The 27,695-nt window shown below is 42.1% G+C and overlaps 1 protein-coding gene across 2 annotated transcripts in view; it reads left to right on the forward strand.

Moving 5' to 3' along the window:
- tbc1d12 (TBC1 domain family member 12) overlaps nt 1-23,291 on the forward strand; it is a 96,085-nt gene extending 72,794 nt beyond the window's left edge. For both annotated transcript variants that reach the window (XM_033033577.1, XM_033033579.1), the window contains 7 exons: nt 539-619; nt 2,912-3,006; nt 5,135-5,206; nt 6,356-6,484; nt 8,063-8,172; nt 9,104-9,362; nt 21,498-23,291. In XM_033033577.1, the coding sequence (XP_032889468.1) occupies nt 539-619; nt 2,912-3,006; nt 5,135-5,206; nt 6,356-6,484; nt 8,063-8,172; nt 9,104-9,362; nt 21,498-21,566 (815 nt within the window). In that variant the 3' untranslated portion in view covers nt 21,567-23,291. The remainder of the gene's footprint in view (nt 1-538; nt 620-2,911; nt 3,007-5,134; nt 5,207-6,355; nt 6,485-8,062; nt 8,173-9,103; nt 9,363-21,497) is intronic.
- The last annotated feature ends 4,404 nt before the right edge of the window (nt 23,292-27,695 follow it).

A 27,695-nucleotide genomic window follows, 5' to 3' on the forward strand; every position in this document is an offset into this window, starting at 1 on the left:
ACATTCTTCAGACTATATTCTGTTTGTGGCTTGATGAATGCTGCTGAATGGAATGCTGTGTTGACCAAGAAGAGAGTGAACCATTCTGGGTCACGGTTACACCCTGCCATGGGAACTGGATTGCAACGTAGCTCCAGGTTTGATTGACTTAGGGCAGTCACGGTGGCACAGCGGTAGAGTTGCTGCCTTACAGCAAATGCAGCGCCGGAGACCCGGGTTTGATCCAGACTATGGGTACTTGTCTGTACAGAGTTTGTACGTTCTCCCCATGGCCTGCGTAGGTTTTCTCCGAGATCTTCGGTTTCTTCCCACAATCCAAAGACATATAGGTTTGTAGGTAAATTGGCTTGGTAAATGTAAAAATTGTCCCTAGTGGGTGTAGGATAGTGTTAATGTGCGGGGATTGCTGGTCGGCGAGGACCCGGTGGGCCGAAGGGCCTGTTCCCGCGCTGTATCTCTAAAATAAACTAAATGGAACTGGTAGAAATCAACTTATTTTGAAATTGCCTTCATTTTTGATATTGTTTTCATTTGACAGAGCTTTATGAAATCTTCCTGTCCAGAGCTAAGGAGCGATGGAAAAACTTCAGTGAGGTTGGATCTGAGAATGAAACTGAAGGTAAAATTGTGTTACACGTCTGTTTTTATACCTCTGCTCCATGCTAAAATAGCGATGCTTCTTCTCTGCTGTTTATAATTTACACTTTCTCTACTTATCCATTCTACTCCTTCCTCCACCCCACCCACCCCCCACATTTAGCATTTGCCACCTTAAAAATGCAACAGTCATTCTTTGGTAAATGTGTACCAGTAGACTAATATGCATAGTCCCCTCATTATGCAGTGGAATTGTTTGTAATATAGTTAACCTAGCCCCTTTTCCCATCAGCTTTCACTGCGCATTACCTTTCAATGCATTAAAAAAAAAAACTCAACGACAACCAGGACCTTCAAAGTCATCTGCTTATTCACAAAGGTCCTGAGATATCTCAAGTTCAAGAAATGCTTACTGTTTCAACTGAAAACTCAGTCATTTTCAAGTAAAGTGCTGGAAGATGTGGATAACTGAAGGAGCCAACCACCAGGATCTACTGGTAGATCCTGCATTTCAACCACCCAGCTTAATGATACAATATAAAATGGCACCTCTGCAAATGTGACTAGGACTACGTGAGGATTTGTTATCACCCAGTACATTGTAGAAATGAAGCATAGTGTGACTGGCGAATATCTGAATTTTCGAGGATCTTGTGAACACTTATCCACCAAGATCTTTTCTTCCAAGACAGCACTTGTCCAATTTCACTGGAGGCCATCCGAAAGATAATGAACACGCAATTAGCATCTAATGTTGCTTTACAGATTGCAATATGAAAGTGCTACAGCATTGATGCTTTGAAGATGAAGCATACTGTGTTTGTAGCTGCTAATGAGGGAATCACTACTTTTGCAAACTCTGCATGAACCAAAAAGGATTAAAAATGACTAGGCAGCAGTGTGCAAGTTTCTAAAACCTTTAAACTTTGTTCTGTTCATTGTTCTTGCCTGCCGATCCCATATGTTACGTGCATATTCTTATTCATTGACAACACTTTCATTAAAGTAGAAGTTACTCAGCAGAAACCCAATTTTGCGTGTGGAACTAATGCAGTGTCCTTTCTCCCACTCTAATGCTTTTTGCTGAGGCGATGTTGTTTATGATCTTTTACATTTGTTCAAATGTGAATGCAGCACGAGAATGCTGGAAAGTTTCTTTAGACAATTTTCAAAATGCAATATAGATTTATTTCTCTACTTTATTTACAACCTTTCTTCTATACTTAGGCTTAATAGGAAACAACTATCTTGAATTGTTCTTATAAATATTAATAGTTTGGTGGATGCAGCGCGGAAACAAGCCTTTCGTCCCGCCGAGTCCGCAGCGACAAGCGAACCCCCCACACTAAAGCTATCCTATACGCACTAGGGACAATTTACAATTATACCAGGCCAATTAACTACTGGAGTGTGGGAGGAATCCGGAGATCCCGGAGAAAACCCACACAAGTCACGGGGGGGAACATACAAAGTCCGTATAGACAAGCACCCGTAGTCAGGATCTAACCCTTGTCTCTGGTGCTGTAAGGCAGCAACTCTACCGCTACAACATTGTGCCGCCCACAAAATCAATCCATCAATTCAATACATTAAATCAATCCAAAACAACAAGTATTAAAAATAACTAGTCAGTAATGTGCAGCTTTGTCAAGTTTTTAAAACTACAAACTCAGTATTGTCCATCTCCCTTCCCTGAAAATCCCATATGTTACTTGCGTACTCTTATCATTTACATTTATTTAATAAACAAAATAAGATATTGTATATTTTGATATGCAACCTTCATGTGGTCCGCCCTGTTTCAACAAATGCAATCAACCTGGCGTGCACAATCAAATAAGATCAAATAGAGCAAGTTGTCCTACAACTTTAGGCTGTGCACGCCATAAGCTAGAAGAAGAGAAAGATATGAAAAATGAAGCATAATCATTGGCATCTTGTGTGTGAATCTAAGTTGAATGTTGAATGTGCAAGTCCCAGTGTAATTTGTGGTAGTGTTGCATCTACTGGAAATGCCAGCCACATGATAACAAAAGGAACCCTCACACTGTTAGCAAATTGGACTCATTCAGCCAAGTGTAGAATGAACAGAAAATGATGGCAGATGTTTATCAGGTCAGGCAGCATTTGTGGAGAAATCATGTGTCTCGATCCCCACAGATGTTGGCTCCACAGATGTTAGCATCTCCAGATTTTTCTACTTGTCTTTCTGGTTTCCAATATCGGTAGGTTTGTTTTGCTTTCTAAAGCGACAATGAAGATTCAATTTCCACATTTCATTTTCAGTCATAATTTTACTGTCATTTATTTCTAGAAGCTGGAGCATCAGGAGCTGACAGGGAAGCAAGTCTTGAATTGATAAAGCTGGATATTTCCCGTACATTCCCATCTCTCTTCATTTTCCAGAAGGTTTGAGATTTAACCTAAAAGTTTGATTAATAACATACAATTTTAAGTCAGATATATTTCATGCTTGTTTATAGAATGTGGCAACTGGCTGAAAATATTTGGTTTACTGAGTAATAGGGATGAGCTAGATGCACATATATGTTATAAAACATTTAAGGCGTATGAAACCACGTTGACTTGAATTTTGAAACAACTTAGTCATAGAATGATAGAATCATACAGCATGGAAACAGGTGCTTTGGCCCTATATGCCCATGCTGTCCCATCTATAGGAATCCCACCTGCCCATGTTTGGTTCATATCCCCCTAAGCCTTTAAGGGCCTGTCTCACTTGGCAATTTTGCCAGCGTCATATCAATGTCGCCAAAAGATTTTGCACATTTCAAAATCCAGCGGCGACAAAAAAAATGTTGCGACACTTGAAAAAACACCGCACGTCATACGTCATCACGTCGCGTCACACGTCATCACGCCGCGTATTTTTCGGTGACCTGATACGCCAATCAATGATTCCAGCAGTCGCCGAAAAATTTGCCAAGTGGGACTGACCTTTTAGTCAAAGTCAGTAGTCAAATTTAGCCAAAACTATTTTGAATAGGAAGGAATAAATATTTTGAGATAAGTAAATCTGAAGGAATGCATTCAAAGGTAACCAAGCATATTAATTGAGCAGGAATTTGTTTTTTTGAATTTAGTTCATTTTTAATGAAACCAAGGAGAAATGCCTACTTTTGTAACTGTTGTGACCTATTTTTGATACATAAAGTGGTTAAAATTAGGAGAGTTGGTGCATTGAGAAAAGTTCAATGGAATTTATAGATAATGATTTAATTATGTCTGTGAATGCATTAAGAACATTCCTCAGAGGAAGTACTAAAACATTTAGTCAGTAATACATTTGGCATGTTTTAAACAACCAGATTATATATTTTTTAAACAATGCCTCCTTAAACCCCTGTCTTCAGAGTAAGCTTAAGGGCCTGTCCCACTTGGCTGTCGCGCGTCAGTCACTACCGGCCTGTCGCGTAAATGACGGCCAAAGTGGGACAGGTCCTTTAACCACCATCTATGTCATATATACATATTTTTTTAAAGGTTTCTGTAATTTAAACTACATTTTTCTGTATTTATGGAACAAGACTAGCAATTATACATTTCTTTCCCTTGGTAAATGAGAGTGGAATACCTTCCTGTTCTTCATTTGGTTCATTCAGACACTTCACTTAAACAATATTGATTTAAACTCTTTTAAATGAATCTTATTGTATTGGTATTGTCAAATTTTAAGCAGGGTGCATTTCTGCTGAAATATGAAATGGCAAAGTTAACCTCCTTTTAAAAAGTTGATTAAAAATGGTGAATTCAACATTTATGAAATCTATCTCACTATTGAAAGTCCAAATGTAGCACCAATGACATATCTCAGCACTTCAATTAATTATTTGATCCATCCATTTTCTACAAGTGTATTTTCTATGTGAGGCTCTGTCTTAGTTTTTAGAGATGCAGCGCGGAAACAGGCCCTTCGGCCCACCGGGTCCGCACCGACCTGCGATCCCCGCACACTAACACTATCCTGCACGCACACTCGGACAATTTACATTTTACAATTTACATTTATACCAAGCGAATTAACCTAGAAAACTTTACATCTTTGGAGTGTGCGAGGCAACAAGATCTTGGGGAAAACCCACGCAAGTCACAGGGAGAACATACAGACAGCATCCGTAGTCAGGATCGAACCGGGGTCTCCGGCGCTGTAAGGCAGTAGCTCTACCGCTATGCCACCGTGCCGCCCTGGGCAAAACCCAATCACCTACTCAATATCATTCAAGGTTTGTGTTGGTCTAATCATTGCCCAGATTTGCTATGTCTTATCAGTTATTAGGCTGGGTTTTCTCTGGATTTTTTAACATCTTAGTCATTTTGTGTATGTAGGTGGAGTCAAAAGAGCAATTTGAGTTATTTAGTTCAAGCAATAATGTAAGTGAGGGTGGGGTGATATAGGAAGAAAAGTTGAAAGTGAGATTATGGTAGAGGAGGAAAAATTGAGAAAGGGATTGTTCATTGGATTTGTTTTTCTGTTATTCATATTGATAGATCTGACAGTCATATGTTAATTTTGAAGGGTGGACCATATCATGACCTTCTTCACAGTGTTCTTGGGGCATATACCTGCTACAGGCCCGATGTGGGATATGTAAGTATTTTATGTTGTCCCAAAATGAGGTTTTTATGTTGTCTTAACATTTCTCATGATAGTATTGGTGTACATATTTTTTATATCATGAATACTTATTAGAATTTTATCGTGAGTAATATCAGAATTCAGTCCCATTGAATATTTCAGGTCTTTGGTCCATTTATTTTAGTAACTTTTGTGCCATGTGGTAAACATAAACGCAGAATTCTAGATAAACCCAGCAGTTCAGAATGAGATATACAGTTAATATCACAACTCAATGATCTTTTGGGCTTGAGTGTTTCTAGCATTTTCGGGGAGGTTTTCAGATTTGCACCATTTGCCTTTTCTTTTGCTTTTTAATTACTTGCCAGACTATTATAGTTTTATTTATCACAGCTAGAATTTTGGCAGTAGAACAGCTCGGCTGCTTATTACCTGATTTATTGTTCTCTTTTCAACCTCAGAGGTACAAGCTCCTATACTTCAGAGGCATCAGCTGCTCCTGTTTCTGTTCAGCTGCTTTATAATATATCAAGTAGCTGTCACATTCTAGAGCTAACTCGCATGTGCCGTTATGAAAATCTTCTCCAGGGAATCTAAAATATTTCCCCTTTGAAATAAAGTATAAATGTTGCACATTTCTGTGGTCCTTTAATCTTTTAACAAGCTGAACTTTTTTTTAGAAGTATTTTTTTGGTATTGAATGTTGCATAGTCATTACCACTTCTGTTTGCCTGAGGCATTGGGAGGTAACAAAATAATAAACTGTGATTTGTGTTAGAGGAAACGTGACATTGCCTTGAATTCTGAATCTTGTCAAGTTATATAAAGTCACAAGGGGCGGCACGGTGGCGCAGCGGGTAGAGTTGCTGCCTCACAGCGCCAGAGACCTGGGTTCGATCCTGACCACGGGTGTTTCCTGTGTGGAGTTTGTACGTTCTCCCTGTGACCTGCATGGGTTTTCTCCGGGTGCTCCGGTTTCCTCCCACAATCCGAAGACGTGCAGGTTTGTAGGTTAATTGGCTTGGTGTAAGGGTAAATTGTCCCAAGTGTGTGCAGGATAGTGTTAGTATGCAGGGATCACTGGTGGGCCGAAGGGCCTTTTTCCGCGCTATTCGCTAAACTAAACTAAAGGCAATTGTTAATGTGTACTATTTTCTGCAGGTCCAAGGAATGTCTTTTGTTGCTGCTGTCCTCATCCTTAATTTAGAAGAAGCCGATGCGTTCATAGCCTTTGCCAACCTGTTGAACAAACCCTGTCAGCTGGCATTTTTCCGTGTGGATCATGACATGGTAAGGACATTGTAGTATGCATCGTGAAACACATTACATGCCCCTATTAAATTTCCAATGGAATGTGAACCGTCTGGTATGCAAGACGTTTAAAATCATGACTGAAGTCCTTGATCTAAATCCACTTTCTGAATGTTATTTCCCCTTTATTCTATAAGTGATGATGCTCCCTGATTCTTCAGAGAACTCCCCAACATTGGCCTTTGACACCAGTTTTGAGTTTGTTTCAGTTTTCTATAGAAAAAACAACCATTTATATCAACATAGTTTTTTTTCCAGATTAAACTTACATTTTATTCATTTTTCAAAGATATGTTCCTTCTTTTGGTGCAAAGTGAAAGAACATTAAATCAGAAAAACCTATTATATCCAGCATTCATACCATAAATATTTAGAAAAGCTTGCTGTGGAAGTACAATACAACTGGTGTCTTTTCTCTTTCTGTTTTGTTGCGTATTTTCTCTATCTGTTTCTGTTCTGTACCTGTGCAGATGGAATATTCACATTTGACACTGCTCGTGATCAGTACAAATGCTACTTACAAACTATCACACTATACTAGGGGTCTCCAAACTATAGCCCGCGGGCCACATCCAGCCCGTAGCAAGCTCTTAACACGTTCCATGCGGTGAGCTATTTGGCGGGTTCTGTGGTTGCGCAGCTTTAGAGATACAGCGCAGATACAGGCCTCTTGGCCCATCGAAGCGATGCCCGTACGCACTAGCACTATCACTACACACTCGGGACAAATTCGCTTAACCTGCAAACGTGGAAGGTGCGAGGAAACCAGAGCACCCGGAGAAAACCCACGCAGGTACAAACTCCATATAAACAGCTCCCGTAGTCAGGATAGGACCCGCGGCAGGTCTGTGGCGCTGTGAGGCAGTGACTCTCCCGCTGCACCACCGTGCCACTGCTCCTGTGTTATCTATATCAGTGTGTGTGTTTGTCTATATCAGTGTGTGTGTCATTGTGTGTGTGATTGCCTATCAGTGTGTGTGTTTGTCTATCGGTGTGTGTGTGTGTGACATTTCTTTATTTTTTCGTACGGCCCGCAAAAATGTGCCAAATATATAATATTGACCTCGTGCTGAATAGTTTAGAGACCCCTGCTCTATACCATGAAAAAACATTGAATGTGTTGTCCACATATTAAAGAATAGTCTTGTTTTATTTTAATTTATCTTTGGTCAAATATAATTTGCATAATTCGAAAGAATAGCTGTAAAAACTGTATAATGTAACATATCTAACAGTATCTAGAGAAATATAGTTAATTAATAATGACACCATTGGGCAGTAGTGTGGTGCACAATTTCCCTATTAGATGTGTTCGTAGTGAACTGGCCACAGGAATTACAAAATGATTTTGAAATAACTTTGTGACGAATGAAATTCGTAGCCAGCATTCATTTTGGGCCATTTTCTATCTTGTATGTTGACTTATTATTCTAAATGTAAGAATTGATTCAAAAGTCAAAGTAGAAATGTTGATGCTTTTACTTTGAAAACCAATGCCAACATTCCTTGGGAGCATTTTAGATAGTATTTAATTATGAAAATGTTGATTTTCCTCAGATGTTGAAATATTTTGCATCATTTGAAGTGTTCTTTGAGGAAAATCTTCCAAAGCTTTTTGTGCACTTCATGAAAAATAGTTTGACTCCTGATATCTACCTTATAGACTGGTAAGTGCATTAAAAAAATGGGTATGTTAAATTCATTTTATGATATATTGTTATTTTAGGACATGATTGATAGCCATCGTAACCAATCTCATTGTATTTCACTTTTGTTGCGTGAGGATGTATAATTTGTAATCAAGAGTGTTTTATTGTCATGTCCCAGACGGCAATGAAATTCTTGCTTGCTGCAGCATAACAGAATATGTAAGCACAGTACATAACGGGAGAAGAAAAAAAGTTCAGTGTGTGTATACACATGCATACATACTCAATCTCAATAAATAACAAATATAGTGCAATAATAATGATAGCCTGTTGCAGCTCAGAGCTTATTTGTTGTCGTGTTTAATAGCCTGATGGCTGTAGGGAAGAAGCTGTTCCAGAACCTGGATGTTACAGTTTTCAGGCTCCTGTACCTTCTTCCCGATGGTAGTGGTGAAATGAGTGTGTGGCCAGGATGGTGTGGGTCTTTGATGATGTTGGCTGCCTTTTTGAGGCAGCGACTTCGATAGATCCCTTCGAGGGTGGGGAGGTCACAGCCGGTGATGGACTGGGCAGTGGTCGCAACTTTTTGCAGTCTTTTCCGCTCCTGGACATTCAAGTTGCCGAACCAGGCCACGATGCATCCAGTCAGTATGCTCTCTACTGTGCACCTGTAGAAGTTCAGGAGCATCCCCTTTGACATACCGAATCTCCGTAATCTTCTCGGGAAGTAGAGTCGCTGATGTGCCTTCTTTATAATTGCATCAGTGTGCTGGGTCCAGGAAAGATCTTTGGAAATATGCACGCCCAGGAATTTGAAGTTTTTGACCCTCTCCACCATCTCCTGTTGATGTAAACAGGATTGTATACTGCATATCGCATATTTAATATCGCATGGCTACATCAGCCACTATGATGCAATTCACTTAATAGTTGTATTCTTTAATTGCAGGATATTTACACTCTATAGTAAGTCACTCCCCCTGGACCTGGCTTGTCGAGTCTGGGATGTCTTTTGCCGTGATGGGGAAGAGTTTCTTTTTCGGACAGCACTGGGCATTCTCAAGTTGTACGAGGAAATTTTAGTGCAAATGGATTTTATTCACATAGCTCAATTTCTTACCAAACTGCCTGAAGACATCACATCAGAAAAACTCTTTGCTTGCATCACTACTGTTCAAATGCACAGTAGTAACAAAAAATGGACACAGGTGAGGAAATGCACATGTCGCTTTTATTAAATAATATTTTTAAGAAAAGCATATACATATAATAACAAAATTGTTTACCAATTACATATATACAAAGCTTCTTTTTTTTGAAAGCTAGAGCTGTAGAGAGAAAAAGAAATAAGAGAAAAAAAAAGAAACTATAAACTAATAGAGAGGGGAGGGAAAAAACAAATTACCAATAACACAATTTTGGAGATAGGTCTATAGATTATAAAGTGTAATTATTCATCAAGTCCTGGACTCAAGTTTCAGTCCAATTTGAACCAATTTACCTTTTTAGAAAATCAATAAATGGAGACCATATTCTAGCAAATAGTTCTGATTTGTCAATTAAGACAAGTCTAATTTTTTCCAAGTGTAAGGTCTCAGACATTTCCGTGGTCCACATTTTAATTGTGGGGGTTGTTGGATTTTTCCAAAATTTTAGTATTAATTTATTCCCAATTATTATACTATAATCAAGAAAATGTCTTTGATTTATTGTAAGTTTTATACTTTGTTCTGATATTCCTAATATTATTAGTTTTGGATCAGGATCCAATTGAATATTAACAACTTCAGAAATATTAAAAAAAATATCCATCCAAAATGTTTTAATTTTTATGCAGTTTACAAAGGTATGGGTTAGATTAGCTTCTAAAATGCACATGTAGTTGAATAAGTATTGTGCTTCATTCACAACTATTAGTAGCTCTAAATATATATTGTGGAATATGCCTTTAGTTTAAGAACAATATACCTCAAAGCAATCGGAGGCCAATTGTAGCATATTGTCATGTGAATATTCCAAAGTACAAGGTGCGTTAAAGCTTTTAAAGTTTAATTTGCTGAGAGTTTAAGAAAGTATTACATGTCTTACTTTTGTATATGATTTTGTAAATGACAGTATCATTTGTTGCATGGATAAGAACCTCCTGATTTAACAACAGGTAATAGACATGTTTTTAGCTTTTATTTGTTGCCAACAATTACACATTTCCTGTTGGGTTAAATGTTGAGCGTTATTTTTGATAATGACTTTTCTGATTGCAGATAGACTCAAAAGGCTCAGCGGGTCAGACAGCATCTCTGGAGAGAAGAAATAGATGATGTTTCGGGTCGAGACTATTCTTCAGACTCTGAAGAATGGTCTCGACCCGAAACATCACCTATTATTTTTCTCCAGAGATGTCTGACCCGCTGAGTCTTTTGTGTCTATCTTTGGTTTAAACCAGCATCTGCAGTTCCTTCCTACACATCTTTTCTGATTGTGTAACTTGATACTGATTGTAACCCTGTATCAATGGCTACTGAAATATTTGGAGGCAAGGTAAGGTGAGTTGCAGTTCCTATCTCAAATTACTGGGTTTAATTACTACTAAAGATTGGGAGGTCTGTGGGAATTAGATCACTTTGCTTGATTAAAAGTTTCTCGTTACATTGTTAAAAGATAAAATGACTGACATGACTGATGTATTTAGTTTCTCATGCCAAAATGCACTCAGAACCCAAACATTTCGAAGATGCACAAAATTAAGTGAATAAAATATCATTCTCAACGCTGTTTACTCATGAGATTCACAAGGCATACATGTTCCCCACAGTATTCAATAGACCAGCTATGTTAATCCATGTTGGCACGAGCCAGATTGCTGGTAGCTGAGACTGTCGACTGTGCAAAAGCTGAGAAAGATTTCTGGCCTGCTGAGCTGCAAAGAGAGCTGCATGTGTCATGAATAAAGAATGAATTAATTGATAAGCACCTGACAATTTTACTCTTTTTTGTTATCAAAGCAAAAGTTATCCAAGACGGCGCCCAGCCCAGGCGAGTAATTGAGTGCAGATCTACAGTCACACATTACAATCGCTCCACACTCTCAAATACACTGTACATGGCTCTATTGTAATCATGTATTGTCTCCCCGCTGACTGGATAGCACCCAACAAAAGCATTTCACTGTACCTCGGTACACGTAACAATAAACTACACTGGAACAGGGTGTACCTTAAGTTGTTAATGACGTACCTACCCTTCGTGCTGAACAACTTTTCAGACCTTGGACATCTTATGAAGTTTATTGGTGTGGAAAGTAAAGATGAATCCATGTATTGCTTCACATTTTTGCCTCCTACTCTCTGCAAATTGTGCATGGTCAGATGTGTGATCAACAGATGCCTGTGTTATTCAAACATCTGACTTCTTAAAAAGGCTTCAGTACTACCAACCCTGTGATACTTTTGACATGTCTAGTAACATGGTATTCACAAAGTAAAATTAGAAATCACTATATGTTTCATCTTTTGGGTCTTTGGGTTAAACCAAAAGTAAAAGATGAAGTTTAGAGAATGAGCAGCGGTGGGTTTATGTTGGGAAGAAAGGGAAGAATTATGGTATTGTGTGAATTGGGAGGCAATTAAGACTGGTTAAGAGGAAACCAGCCAGCAATATGTTTTGTGGCTTGGATTTTCCCTTTCCAAACCTGTTTCTGTCAGGTGGGGCGAGTGCCTGGAAATAGTGTTCTTGTTCTATTTATGGAGTCAGTCAGATTGAAGGTTAAGGCAAACCAGGATGTAAAAATTCTAATTATGACCTTTTATAAAATAAAGGATGGGGATAGGCACCATATGTCATCATATTTTTAAATTATTCTGGGGGAAAATACAATTAGTTTTTTGAAGCAATGTGGAAATTATTTTGGGCTTAGTATGCCACTCGCAACTTAATTATACATTGAACAAAGTACAAAGTATGTGTTTTGGTAGCAAAAGTAGAGCAAAAAATTATTGATATTTGTGTTAATTCATTATGTTTTGATTTGCCACCTGAGTGAATCACGGATGGCAATTTCTAGATTTACAGGTATTGTGTGGACTATGGGTATTGTTATCATGTTTCCTCCATTTCCCAGTGAGTGCTGGCAGTTATTGTATTCTCGACACATATTGCATTGCCAGTGAAAGGAGACAGTAACCGGTAACATGGAGTTTAAACAAAAATGTGGTATGTATGACCGCAGTTAGAGATTTATTGAGAGGATATTTAATATCATGGGATAAGATGAAATGAACTAGGAAACCTCAGCATTGGTGATGTTATGGGAAATTTGAGAGTTGACAAAGTTCTAATTTTTTGAAGTAAAGTGGGAGGAAGGAGTTTGTCTTTCCAGTCTGTTTTTTTTTCATTTTTCTTTAACAACCAAAGGATAGTTACAGCAATTAGGATCTGATATAGAACCTTAAAGTTAATATATTTTTTATGAAGTTTATTGTCAGGCGTACCGAGGTACAGTGAAAAGCTATTGTTGCATGCAATCTAGTCAGCGGAAAGACAATGGTAATTCCGGTTCTTCTACCCTCCCTTGTCTGGGTCAGTAAAACACTGAATCGAATGCTGGAGTCCAAACCCTTCTTTATTACTCACCGCGGGGCCGGCTTCGGATCCACTCACTCGAACCTGCAGCAGCCTCGAGCAAACAGAACAGAATGAATGACAACCAACACGCCCCAATGAAACGATCCCCTATTTATACTAATATACAGTGGCGGGAAAGTACAGGGGGAGACAATCCCTTAGCCCAATCACAGATAGTGGCTGGAAAATACAGTGGGAGGCAACCCCTTTGCCCAAACACTGATACAGAACAAGCGTAAGTACATTGAAACAAAACAGAAACTTCTATAGGGGTCCAGACTTGGTGATGACATGATTTGCAGGAATTCGGTCTCCAGCACCTGTGATGTCACTACCAGTGAAGCCAAGTTTCACAGTCACCTTACATTGCTAAAGCACTCCCATTTCTGCATATTCACAGTTATACTTGATTACAATTGAACCATCCATAGTGTACAGATATATGTACAGGAATAACATTTAGTGCAAGGAAAAGTGTGATTAAAGATTGTCCTGTGGTCTTAGTGAGCTCAGGACCGCTGTCTAGTTGTTTATAGAATGGTTCAGTCGCCTGACAGCAGCTGGAAAGAAACTGTCCCAGAATCTAGAGGTATGCGTTTTCACACTTCTGTACCTCTTGCCTGAGGGAAGAAGAGGGAATGACCAGGGCGACACTCGTCATGCTGGTGGCCTTGCCCAGGCAGCTTGAAGTATCGATGGAAGGGAGTTTGAGTGATGGTCTGGGCTGCGACCACAATTTTTTGCAATTTCATGTGGTCTTGTGTGGAGCTGTACCCAAACCATGCTGTGATGCATCCTAATAAAATGCTTTCTATGGCGCATCTGTAGAAGTTGGTGAGAGTTGTTGGGGACATGCTGAATTTCCTAAGCCTTCTAAGGAAGTAGAGGAATCGGTGTGCTTTCTTGGCCATTGCTTTGATTTGGGTCTTCCAGGACAAGTGGGGAAACATTTGAAAGCACTTCAATGGATTCAAGCAAAAACTGACATGCTTTTCCTATTTTCTCATCCTTTGAATCGATATTCAAAGAACTTTACAGATAGAACTCTAAAACTTGGGACCTAGCAAGTTAAATGCATCTCTGCCACAAGTGAAGCGAAGTATGTGGACATAGAGTTGAAGGAGACTACAGAAATAGAGGGAGGTATCTGAAAACATGAAGTATTCTTAAATGGTACTAGACTAAGTGGGACCCGTTGGGTCCCAGTCACACGGGAGACCTGGTCCCCCAACGCAATCCATTCCCCAACGCAATATTCCACCACTAACCCGTTACCCCAACACAACCCGTTCCCCCAATGCAATATTCCACCACTCACCCATAGCCCCTAACTGCGCAGGCGCAGCTGACGGGTTCCCGTTGTGACACCCCTGATCCCCCTCCTCTACTCACCTCTTACCCTTCACGCACGCACTCCATCCCCCCTCAACTCCCCACCCCCCCCCATCCACTCTTAGCGGTATCTCCGGCAGCGCAGCCATTACCGCCCAATGGGTTCCCATTGTGACGTAGAACACGCAGGTATTACTGCGCAGGCGCAGCTGACGGGCATGGCAAGTGGAAAAGGGATTTATTAAAGCTCAAAATGTAATAATTCTTAAAATATAACAACAATTTATACTTTAAAGATGAGATTTATTCAGTCCATTCTTTCTTGTTGCGTCCCTTGTTCTGCAGCCGGGGGAGGGGGAAGGTGGAGGGGGGGTCTACCGTAGCCTATCGATGTTGTGGCCTACTGTGGCCGTGGCCCCTCGCTGCCGTGGCCTATCAATGCCGCTCCCCATCAGCTTCAGGCGGGGCCCAGTGGGGAGCGTCCTGCAGCGGGGAGGGAGACGGCTTCAGGTGGGGGCTGTCGGGGGCATTGTACAGCCAGGGGAGGGGGACGGCTTCAGATGGGGGCTGTCGGGGGCCGGGGGAGAGAGCGTCCTGCAGCCGGAGGAGGGGACGGCTTCAGGCGGGAATTGTCGGGGGCCGGTGGGGAGGGGGGGGGGGGGGTGAGAGAGTGTCCTGCAGCCAGGGGAGGGGGGCGGCTTCAGGCGGGGTCTGTCAGGGACCGGTGGGGGGGAGAGCGTCCTGCAGCCTAGGGAGGGGGGCGGCCCCAGGCGGGGCTGTCGAGGGCCAGTGGGGGTGGGTGCAACCTACAGCCGGGGGAGGGGGACGGATTCAGGCGGTGGCTGTTGGGGGTCGGTGGGGGTGGTGGAGAGCATCTTGCACTCACTGATCCCACCTCAACCCCCCCACCCACTATTCGCGGCTCTCTGGCGGCACAGCCATTCCCTCCCATTGGGTTCCCATTGTGACGTAAAACACGTAGGTATTACTGCGCAGGTGCAGCTGATGGGCACGGCAAGTGGAAAAGCGATTTATTAAAGCTTAAAATGTGAATAACTCTTAAAATATAACAAAAAATTAAAGATGAGATTTATTCAGTCCATTCTTTCTTGTTGTGTCTCTCATTGCATTCTGCAGCTGGGGGAGGGGGACGGCTTAAGGCGGAGCCTGTCGGGGGGAGCGCTGTCGTGGCCTTCCACTGCCGTAGCCTGCTACTGCCTACCCCTAAGGTGGCCTGCCGCTGCCTATTGCTGTCATGGACTAACCGCTGCTGCTTCCTGTACGGCTGCCATGGCCTATCGCTGTCATGGCCAACCGGCTTCAGGCGATGACCAGTGGGGAGCATCCTGCAGCTGTGGATGGGACGGCTTCAGGCGGGGGCCGGTGGAGGGGAGTGGCTCCCAGCAGGGGAGGGGGATGTCTTCAGGAGGGGGCTCTCAGGGACCGGACGGGGGAGCGTCCTACTGCCGGGGGAGAAGGACGGCTTCAGGCGGGGGCCGGTGGGGGAGGGGGAGTATCCTGCAGACATGGGAGGGGGACGGCTTCAGGCGGGGGATACCGTTGCCTACTGCTGCCGTGGCCTGTCGCTGCCATGGCCTACCGCTGCCACTCCCCACTAGCTTCAGGCGGGGACCGGTGCGGTGCATCCTGCAGGTGGGGGTGGGAGTGGGGACGGCTTCAGGCGTGGCTATTGGGCGGTGGGGAACATCCTGCAGCTGGGGACGGCTTCTGGCGGGGACCGACAGGAGCATCCTGTAGCCGGGGGAGGGGGACGGCTTCAGCGGTTGGTGGGGTGTTGGGGGAAGCGCGGGGTTGGGGCGGGGGGGAGAGAGCTCGGAGAAAAGACGGGGGTTGTGGAGGAGATGGCGGTATCACGGGGGAGGGGGGCAGGAGCCAGCGAGGGGGACCGGAGGGGAAGGGCCGATAGGGACTCACAACGGGCATTGGACGCTCTCCTCCGCCAAGATCAGATTCTCTGCTTTCCCTTTGGCGACATCTCGCGTGCCGCGCCAGGCTTCCGGTCCCTCCTAATATTGTGTCCGGTTGGAAACCTCCGCTGGCCATCCTCAGCTCCAGCAAAGACGCGATGGTGCAGGAAGGGGCGGACCCTCCCGCAGGGTGACAGAAGAAAAGACCGATCCACGCGTTGATGAACGGCAGGAGAGGAGATCGATCTGTGCACGAGCGGTTTTTAGGATTTTTAAAACCTTGATAACTCTTACATTTGACCACCGATCGGAACGAAACTTGGTGCAATCACAGCACAGGATAACGATAAGTAAGCTGGCGAAAAGTTGTAGCGCTATCGCGTACCGTTTTTACGCAAATAGGATGACTGCACAAACCGGAAGATAACGATCAGAGCTTTAGTTATGTATAGATTGGCCTGGAAGCTAACATAAGCCAACAAACACAAGTGAAGTTAGAACAATACTTAGGGAGCGGAAGAATTTGGGATAATTTAGTTTATGGAGGGTGCAAAAATGGGAGGCTGACTTGGACAGCATTGAAATGATTGAAGCAAGGGGACACTTAAGCATGGAAGATGCTAAATCAGCAATGGATGATGGAAATATTTCTTCCTGATGACGAGAGTGCGTCTGGGAAGCTACTGAGTTGGAATAGAATAGCAACTTGCCATGTACGTTGGCTTGATTTCATTGCCTACATGTACTGAGCTCAGAATCCTATCACAGAAAACTGATAACCCTAAACGTGTTATTCAGCCAATTATGTCCATGCCAGTAGAAAAGGAAGCACCCATCTCAATCACATTTTCCAGTACTTGTTCTTTCATAAATTAAATTTCTTTATTTATATAGCACATTTTTAGTCAACTTGAATTGACCCCAAAGTGTTTCACATAATTACATTCACACACACAGGCAAAGGTGGGTGAAGTGTCTTGCCCAAGGACACACACAGGCAAAGGTGGGTGAAGTGTCTTGCCCAAGGACACAACGACAGTATGCACTCCAAGCGGGATTCGAACCAGCTACCTTCCGGTTGCCAGCCGAACACTTAGCCCATTGTGCCATCTGTCGTCCACATAACACTGTTGTCTGCTTTACAAGTGGGTGCCGTGCCACATTTTGAATGTGGTGATGGATTCCTCCTCTTCCAGTCTCTAAGGCACCAATTCCCATCCTCTTAACATTTTGTTTCCTCATCTCATCTCTCCTATTCTGTAACCCTACCAATTACTTCAAATCTAAACCCTTTGGTATTTGACCCTTCTGCCTTGGGGAAATGAGTCATTTTTACTCCATCAAAATCCCTCCTTTCAGCCTCTCTGTTCTAGAGAAATCAACCCCATTCTTCTAATCCCAGGTATAATTGGTAGGCACTTAAGACTCTGGTTAAGTGGAAACCAGCCGGCAATAAGTTTTTGGCTGGGATTTTCCCTTTCCAAACCTGTTTCTGTCAGGTGGGGTGAGTGTCTGGAAATAGTGTTTTTGTTCTATTTATGGAGTCAGTCAGATTGAAGATTATGGCAAACCAGGATGTAAAAATTCTAATTATGACCTTTTATAAAATAAAGAATGGGGATAGGCACAATATTTTTTAATGTCATTATATTTTAAACTTATTCTGGGGAAAATACAATTAGCAACTCAATTATACATTGAACAAAGTACAAAGTATGTGTTTTGGTAGCAAAAGTAGAGCAGAAAATGATTGATATTTGTGTTCATTCATTATTTTTGGTACAGAGAGGTCTGGATTTTATTCCATGACCTTTCTCTTATAACAATGGCTTTTGTCTGAAACGTCTTTAAAGAACACTAGACCAAGTGCAGACCCGTTGGGTCTGCTCCCCCAACGCACCCGTCCTCTACCTGTAGCCCCCACGGGAAGCTTAGGGGGCAGAGAGGGAGCGGGAGGGGAGGACAGAGAGGGAGGGGGGTAGAGTTTATGGGGTGGGGGCGCGTCGTCACAGGGGAGAGCTGGTTCCCAAATGCAATACTCCCTCGCTCCCGGCTTGCGTCTGCAGGCTCCAGGCAGTAGGGCCACAGTACGGGGGGAGGTGGTCGGGGACGGGGACGGGGGGGGGGGGGGGTGACATCACTCGCAGCACGAGGAAGAAGACCGGGTTGTTTTCAGATTTTTCAGATTTTTGAGCATTTTCATTAATAACGAGAAATATAGCATGGATTTTTCAAATAAGGCGATTTTGGACTCCACGGAAAAAATCTCTGCCGGAATATGTAAAAAATGTACCGTTAGTGTCGTTTTTTCGAGAATATGTGATTATACACAAACAAATACACACACATACAAGATCAGACTTTTAATAGGTATATGATGATTTATTACTATGTTACCGTTTTACTAATGTATTTTGGTTGCACGCTACCCGTGGGATTTTGTCAAATTAAATCTGAAGCTTTGCTCCCACTAATAAACAGCTTGCTCCTGCTCTTTTTCAGTAATCTAAAGCATCTCATGGGATGCTTAAGATAGATTGCTGGAGTTGTCTGGAGTAACTCAGTTTAGACAGGCAGCATCTCTGGAGAAAAGAAATAGATGACATTTTGGGTCGAGAGCCTTCTTCAGCCTGAGAGACGGGGAAAGAGTAATGATAGATGGTGATAGAGGGAGATATGGAACAAATGAATGAAGATATACATGCTTACTATTTTTAAGTTGGATACTGGGTCTACTTGGCACAATTCCCTGATCCAGTGAAGTCTCCTTTGTTGCTGAGCTCAAAATATACTATTTGTGGAAATCCTTCTGGACCCTTATTCTTATAAGAAATTCTTATTCTTTGCTACAGTAGAGTGTAACATATTTTTCACTTCAGCTAACTGTATTTTGTCTGTCTTTGCTGTTACTGATAGGACAATATTCCCGCATGAATATCTGTACCTGTTTTGAGAGTTTTCACACATGCGCTCTAAATTTACCTTTTTTACCCTTCCCTTTGACTGCCCCACCTGATGTACTACAGCATGCACAGAATATTCCATCTTATGCTCCCATTAGTTTGTGCCTCTCTTTATAGCTGCCACATGTGATTGCTCATCCGTGAGGCCATTTACTTTAAACCATTTCTCACCACACTAGTGATACTCCCCATGAAGATAAGATTAATTCCTTTTGTGGTGCATCCCATTTCTCTTAGAAACATAGAAAATAGGTGCAGGAGTAGGCCATTCGGCCCTTCGAGCCTGCACCGCCATTCAATATGATCATGGCTGATCATCCAACTCAGTATCCTGTACCTGCCTTCTCTCCATACCCCCTGATCCCTTTAGCCACAAGGGCCACATCTAACTCACTCTTAAATATAGCCTCTTGAACTCTTGAAGAGCCTCCCTCTTGAACTAGTTCCTCCTGCTGCTGCCCTGCTTCCAGTGCCCCAAGAATCCGAAGCCTCTCCTCCTATACCACATGTCTAGCCACTCATTACTCTGAATGACCTTTCTATTTCTGCTCTCATTTACCATAGCCTTTCACAGAATATTCTGTGCCTTTTCCCTGCCACTGAGGAGGTTATACACATGGGTACATGTTGATGGAAACAAAAATTCCTATCATTGCCTTTGTCTACAAAGTTCCCCATGACTTGGTCATAAGGTCATAAATGATAGTAGAATTAGGCCATTCGGCCCATCAGGTCTACTCCACCATTCAATCATGGCTGATCTGTCTCTCCCTCTTAACCCCATTCTCCTGCCTTCTCTCCATAACCTCTGACACCTGTACTAATCAAAAATCTATCTATCTCTGCCGTAAAAATAGCCACTAACGTGGCCTCCACAGCTTTCTGTGGCAAAGAATTCCACAGATTCACCACCCTCTGACTGAAGACATTTCTCCTCATTTCCTTCCTAAAAGAACATCCCTTCATTCTGAGGCTACAGACCCAGTACTGACAAACGCACATCATCGGTTAAACTACTAATTCCTGCAATCATTCTTGTAAACCTCCTCTGGACCCTCTCCAGAGCCAGCACATCCTTCCTCAGATATGGTGCCCAAAATTGCTCTCAATATTCCAAATGCGCCTTATAGAGCCTCAGCATTACATCCTTGTTTTTGTGTACAAGCCCTCTTGAAATAAATGCTAGCATTGAGTTTGCTTTCCTTACTACCGATTCGACTTACAGATTAACATTTTGGGGATCCTGCACCAGCACTCCCAAGCCTCTTTGCACCTCCGATTTCTGGATTCTCTCCCCATTTAGAAAATAGTCTGACTCCGCACTTTGCTACACTATATTCCATCTGCCACATCTCTGCCCACTCTCCCAACTTGTCCAATTCCTACTGCATTCATACCCGTCGCTTTTTTTTATCTCTGAGCATCCTTTCCTCCAGCTTCCACATTCTGTGTTCATGTTCCCACTGTGTACTGTTCATTTATTATAGTCTGTCCTGTTCAAGCCAATAATGATCACTTTTAATGAATAAGCATTTCAACCACTAGGGGTCTCCCACTACCAGGAGATGAGTATAAATCGTACCTCCTCATAATCTCCAGTAATTCAATGAGAGGTGGCAATAAATGTGAACATTTGGTTCTCTCCTAGTATTATGGAATAAAACAAAATGTTAAAGTGCAGCTAGTAACAGTCAATGTGCAGGAAGGAACTGCAGATGCTGATTTACACTGATGGCCCTGCGGTCTGCGGCGCTTCCGGCTGCGGCGCGGCAGGGACTTTAGCTCTTCGACCGCCGGCCTGCGGCTTATACCATCTTGAAGCCGCGGTCTCCGGTGGGGAAGCATCGATTCAGGACTTACGTTGTCTGCACATCTGGACGCCCGCAGCGGCAACTGCGGAGGGTTGTGGTCCCGACCACGGGGGAAAATGGAGGAGGACTGACCAAACTTTGTGCTTTCCACCACAGTGATGAATGCTGTGGTGGATGTTTGTGTTAAATTTTTATTGTGTATTGTATGTTCTTTTTTATTGTACCGCTGCTGGCAAATTCATTTTGCTGCACTTTATATGCAAGTGACGAATAAAACTTGACTTGACTTGAAGGTAGACACAAAATGCTGGAGAAACTCAGCGGGACAGGCAGCATCTCTGGAGAGAAGGAATGGGTGACGTTTCGCGACCCTTCTTCAGACTTCAGTAACAGTCAATGCCGTGTTAAAGCACTGAGTTATGGTGCTCTAGCAATGATAATGCAGCTGTGTGGAATTCACCTCTCTGATGTCTGCCAAAGCAACTCTAATTAAATATATTGTTGTTTCTAAATCTATAGGTTCAGCACCCGAAGAGGCATTTTCCTTGTAATTTGATTTTAAGTACATAATAATAATTACCACAATGACTAACGTTGCCATGCAGCTCCATTCTAAAGTCAATTTATGAACCAGTTTGCTTTGAATTATTTGTACACGAGAACTCATTCTTCCCTTTTATAACCTGCAGGTGTTTGCTTCACTGATGAAGGAAAACAGAGAGATTGAGAAGAACCACAGTCCCGCCCTGAAGAGTTAATATTCCTTTAAGGACTTTTGATGTTTGCAGGAGTTTGTTAGAATTAATGGTGTAGCAATACTACATGGGAATTTCTTCAGTTCATCTATTTAAAGTTGTTGTCAGTTGGGGTTAAAGAACTGAATATTTTGGACTATTGATGACCCAAAGATCTGTGTATGTTGCACGCATTGATGGGAAGAGGTTAAAGGGGCAGTGGAGCTTCTTGTGGCTTTGCCCAGCAAAAATAATTGTTTACACTAGTGTCAGTATTAAAAGAAAAGTGGAGTCCTGTGCAGAGTAGTTTATTCTGCATTTATTAGCTGACTGAAAACTGAGATGTAAAATTTTGGAGCACTTATAGACCAACCATCTTACTATACCATGTTTCTGTGGCCCAGCATACCTCCAAAGCCAGCTGATTTCCAGAAACTACCTAACTTGGACCAAACGGATTTTGAATTGCTATCCTGTTATGTGTAGCTTTTTAGCCATGATCATATTTGGGATTTTTTTTAACCAGTCATTTTGCTTTCAAGGAATCTGAAATAAAAAAACCAAGGAAGGGAGAGCATTCTAACCAGTACTCTTCTGTTTTGCAAGAACACATTTGTCAACCTGTGAGTGCATAGTTTCAAAATATTACACAACATTCTCTTTAATATTTTCATGTAGTTCCTGTTTTCTGGAAAGCTGATGATTTTTTTTTCATTCAAATACTGAACTGTGGCATTTAGTGATTACTGAACTGTACTACAACGATTTTTAAAGACTTATTTCAGTAATATCTGTTTATTCTGGTGCTTTCAACAATGGAACTATGGGTGTTGTATAATCTCCAAGCCTACAGGTGAGTTACCAACAGAATGGTAGAACTGAAATGGTCCAAGTTTAGAAAATTCCAAATATGATACTACTCCAGTGAAGTCGGTGTCTCTCAGCTGATAATTCTTTGTGATTGTCCTCAGACAGGTGCTATGGACTTGACATGAGCAACTGTGTGTATGTTTTATAATGTGCAATACAGAAAACTCCCCAAAATGACAGTTCTTTGCACAAGTTTTGGAATGTAAACCATGATAACATTAAGTAACATTTATTTCAAATCAGGTGATGAAATTTGAGAACCACAACCTGTGGCAGTGTATATATTACATTGCTCAGGACTTGTCTGCTCACAGTGCGGAAATAGGAGGTGAAATTATTTGTTGGTAATCACGAAAAAGCAGAGGGCTAAACTATCAGGCTTTTTTTCTAACTTGATGTAATTTCTGCTGTGAAAAGTGACAGATGTTTGTGTAAATTTGAGATTTGTCTCGTGTGCAAATTATAAAGTATACTTTCTTACATTTTTCTTTTTTTGTTAATTTGAAAGGGTTTGTACTTTATTTTGTATTTTTAGCAAAACCAGCTCTTGTATTCTCATGTTGCAAGTTAATATTGAATATGAATTCTGTAGGAATTTTTACTTTTGAGATTGTTTTGAAGTCTTTAAAGGAATTGGCATGTTCTATAAGCATTAATGTACTACAGATGGAGTGCAAAATACTTTAAAATGTAAGATTTTTTATTTATATATCCTTTCATTTAGTTAAATGAATTTCTTTATCTTGCTTTCTATTGTACAGATTTCATATTGAATACAAATATAATGTATATGCAAATTGTATATAGGAGGGAGACAGTCCACAAATAATACCACTAGACACCAGTTTCATATGTAAATAAAGTATGAAGTCAAGTGCCTTCAAATGTGTGCTTTTTGTTCAATTTTGCAAACTTTAAATGGGTTTAAATTGTCTGGTGTTTAAACAAAATAGAAGAATGGTTCGGTACTTGGTTTAGTGATGAAATAAGCAAAAATGTCTAACACTCCCAGCTTGAGACCTACATTGGTATGTCTTTTTGACTCATTAATTAGTTTGGTGTTAGGCTGATACTTGACGATTTCTGCAAAACCAGGCGATTGACATCAAACTAATGAAACCAGGTAAAATGTTTTTGTGTATTTGCCCACTTCAGGATGACATGTACATTAAGCGATCTTAATTAAAATCTCCATAGCACGTTTCTTCAATAATCACAAAATGCTGGAGTAACTCAACGGTACAGGCAGCATCTCTGGAGAGAAGGAATGGGTGGCGTTTCGGGTCGAGACCCTTCTTCAGACTGATGTCAGGAGGGGGCGGGACAACGATAGAATGTAGTCAGAGACAGTAAGACTAGTGAGAAAACTATGAAGGTGGAGGGGATATTGAGGGAAAGCAAGAGTGGATAGAGAGGGAAGCTGAGTTACTCCAGCATTTTGTGTCTACCGATTTAACTTCAAATAGCCCTTGCTTTCCCTCTCTCTCCATCCCCTCCCCTTTCCCAGTTCTCCCACTAGTCTTACTGTCTCCGACTACATTCTATCTTTGTCCCGCCCACTCCCCTGACATCAGTCTGAAGAAGGGTCTCGACCAGAAACGTCGCCCATTCCTTCTCTCGAGAGATGCTGCCTCACCCACTGAGTTACTCCAGGATTTTGCGTCTACCTTTGATTTAAACCAGCATCTGCAGTTCTTTCCTGCACACTTCAATAATCATGTTGTGATCTTTAGTTTTGAATTTCTATTTTACTTGCATAACACTAATAATGAAAGATGTCCAAGCAAATGTTAATTACCTGCCCTTTGGGAGTTCCTGGTGATTCCAACTTGCTCATTTATTCACGTTCATTTGTTAACATGGCTGCTAGCAAGTTATTTAAGAAAGAACTGCAGATGCTGAAAAATCAAAGGTAGACTAAAATGCTGGAGAAACTCAGCGGGTGAGGCAGCATCTATGGAGCGAAGGAAAGTTATTTTGGGATTACTCGGCGGGAGTTTTGGAACATCATTCATACACTTAATGGTGCAGCCAAAATCAAGAACTCGGTCTCGCACCCTCAGAAGAAATTTTTCATCACGAGAATCAAGTTTAATTGTCAAATGTACCAAAATGGAACAATTAAATTATTTCTTACAGCAGCATAACAGACCTGTAAACATCTGTAAACTCAATATATAACATGATATACAAATAAAAAATTAAATAAAAATAAATACACGATTAATACAAAAACAAATGCAAAAAAGCACAAAGTCTCGTGCAAGCAAAACAGTGCGTGATTTAGTTGGTGTTTGTAGTGTTCAATAAATAGCCTGATGATTGTTGGGAAGAGGATGTTTCTGAACCTGGAGATCATGATTTTCAGACTCCTTTGCCTTCTTTCCAATGGCAGGAGTGAAATGAGTATGTGGTGAGGATGGTGTGGGTCCTTGATGATGCTGGCTGCCTCTTTGAGGCAATGTCTCCTATAGATCTCTTTGATGATGAGGATGAACCAGGCAGTGTCCACCTCTTTTTGTCATCTTCATTCCTGGTCATTCGAGTTACTGAACCTGGCAATATGTTCTCTAGCATAGCCCTGTAGAAGTCCAGGAGAGTATTTGTCGACATACCAAATTGCCTCCGTCTTTTAAGGAAGTAGAAGCATTGATGGGCATTCTTTATGATTACATCAGTGTGATGGGTCCAGGGCAGAGCTTCAGAAATATGCATGCCTAGGAACTTGAAGTTGTTGACTCTCTCCACCATCAACCCATCAGGACGACAGGTTTGTGGATCCTCTGCCTTCCTCTTTTAAAGTCAACTATCAGCTCCTTAGTGATACTGAGTTTGAGCAAGGTTGTTGTTCTGGCACCATTCAATCATATGATTGATCTCTCATTATTGTCTGTAATTTGTTTAAGAAGGAACTGTAGATGCTGGAAAATCGAAGGTAGACAAAAGTGCTGGAGAAACTCAGCGGGTGCAGCAGCATCTATGGAGCGAAGGAAATAGGCAACGTTTTGGGCCAAACCCCTTCTTCAGACTGGTGTAGGGTGGGGGGGCGGGGAGTAGAAAGAAAAAAGGAAGAGGAGCCTGAGGGCTGAGGGAGAGCTGCGAAGGGGAGGAGACAGCAAAGGCTACCGGAAATTGGTGAATTCAATGTTTATGTTACTAGGGTGCAGACTTCCCAAGCGGAATATGAGGTGCTGCTCCTCCAATTTCCGGTGGTCCTCACTCTGGCCATGGAGGAGGCCCAGGACAGAAAGGTCGGATTTGGAATGGGAGGGGGAGTTGAAGTGCTGAATCACATGGAGATCAGGTTGGTTAAGGCGAACCGAGCGGAGGTGTTCGGCGAAACGATCGCCAAACCTACGCCTGGTCTCACCGATGTAGATCAGCTGACATCTAGAGCAGCGGATGCAATAGATGAGGTTGGAGGAGATGCAGGTGAACCTCTGTCGCACCTGGAACGACTGCTTGGGTCCTTGAATGGAGTTGAGGGGGGAGGTAAAGCGACAGGTGTAGCACCTCTTGCGGTTGCCAGGGAAAGTGCCCTCAACTTCCTCATTAACAGAGCACAATATATCCCCCTCCACGTAATTGAGGAAGGACATCCTTGCCATTGAGGCAGTGCAGCGTAGGTTCACGAGGTTAATCCCCGGGATGGCGGGACTGTTATATGAGGACAGATTGGGAAGACTGGGCTTGTATTCACTGGAATTTAGAAGGATGAGAGGGTATCTTAAGGGCCTGTCCCACTTACGCAATTTTTTTGGAGACTTGCCGGCACCCGTCACTGGTTGCCGAAAAATTTCAATATGTTGAAATTCCAACGGTGACCTGAAAAAGGTACGACTCTTTGGGCGACTACTCATGACCATACAGGCGACATGTCGTGGGGTGACTCCTGTATGGTCGTGAGTAGCCGCCCAAAGAGTCGTACCTTTTAACATGTGGAAAATTTTCAGTGACCAGATGCGACTATGAAGGGTGCTAGCAGTCGCCGAAAAAAATCGCCTAAGTGGGACAGACCCATTATAGAAACATATAAAATTATAAAAGGACTGGACAAGCTAGATGCAGGAAAAATGTTCCCAATATTGGGGGAGGCCAGAACCAGGGGCCACAGTCGAAGAATAAAGGGGAGGCCATTTAAAACTGAGATGAGAAAAAACGTCTCACCCAGAGAGTTGTGAATTTGTGGAATTCTCTGCCACAGAGGGCAGTGGAGACCAATTTACTTGATGAATTTAAAAGAGAGTTAGATAGAGCTCTAGGGGCTAGTGGAATCAAGTGATATGGGGAGAAGGCAGGCACGGGTTACTGATTGTGGATGATCAGCCTTTATCACAATGAATGGCGGTGCTGGCTCGAAGGGCCAAATGGCCTTCTCCTGCACCTATTTTCTATGCTTCCATGGTTGGAATAAAGACCAGTGTTCTTTCTCTTAATTGTCAGCTGAACCTGTACACTAACTTTACATTTTGTATACAGACACCTATGTCCTCCAGGTCCTGCAGTATTGTTATATTGTCTCTACTATTTTCCCACTATTCAATATTTTACTGTAATTCCTATAATGTTTATGTTTATCTTCGTAAAATCAATGTTGGTCTATTACATACTTCACCCAGGTATTTTATACTGAATGTAGATAATTGATGTTGTCAAGCTGGCAAGCGTACAGAGTAGCTTTACGAGGATGTTGCCATGACTAGAAGGTGTGAGTTGAGTAGGCTGGGACTCTATTCCTTGAAGCGCAGGAGGATGATGGGTGATCTTAGAGAGGTGTATAAAATCATGAGAGGAATAGATCGGGTGATGCACAGAGACACTTGCCCAGAGTAGGGGAATCGAGGACCAGAGGACATAGGTTTAACGTGAAGGGAAAAAGATTTAATTGGAATCTTAGGGATAATATTTTCACACAGCGGGTGGTGGGTGTGTGGAACAAGCTGCCAGAGGAGGTAGTTGAGGCTGGGACTATCCCAAGAGTCAAGAGAGTTTTATTGTCATGTGTCCCAGATAGGACAATGAAATTCTTGCTTGCTGCAGCACAACAGAATATGTAAACATAATACAGAACAGGAGATAAAAAATATGGTGTGTCTATATATCATAGACCATATACACAATAAATAAACATAAAGTGCAATAGTAATAATAGGCTGTTATTGTTCAGAGTGTGTTTGATGTTGTGTTTAATAGCCTGATGGCTGATCCTGAACCTGGATGTTCCAGATTTCAAGCTCCTGTACCTTCTTCCCGATGACAACGGAGGGATGAGTGTGTGGCCAG

This window comes from Amblyraja radiata, chromosome 15, assembly GCF_010909765.2.
Source record: "Amblyraja radiata isolate CabotCenter1 chromosome 15, sAmbRad1.1.pri, whole genome shotgun sequence".
NCBI lineage: Eukaryota > Metazoa > Chordata > Chondrichthyes > Rajiformes > Rajidae > Amblyraja > Amblyraja radiata.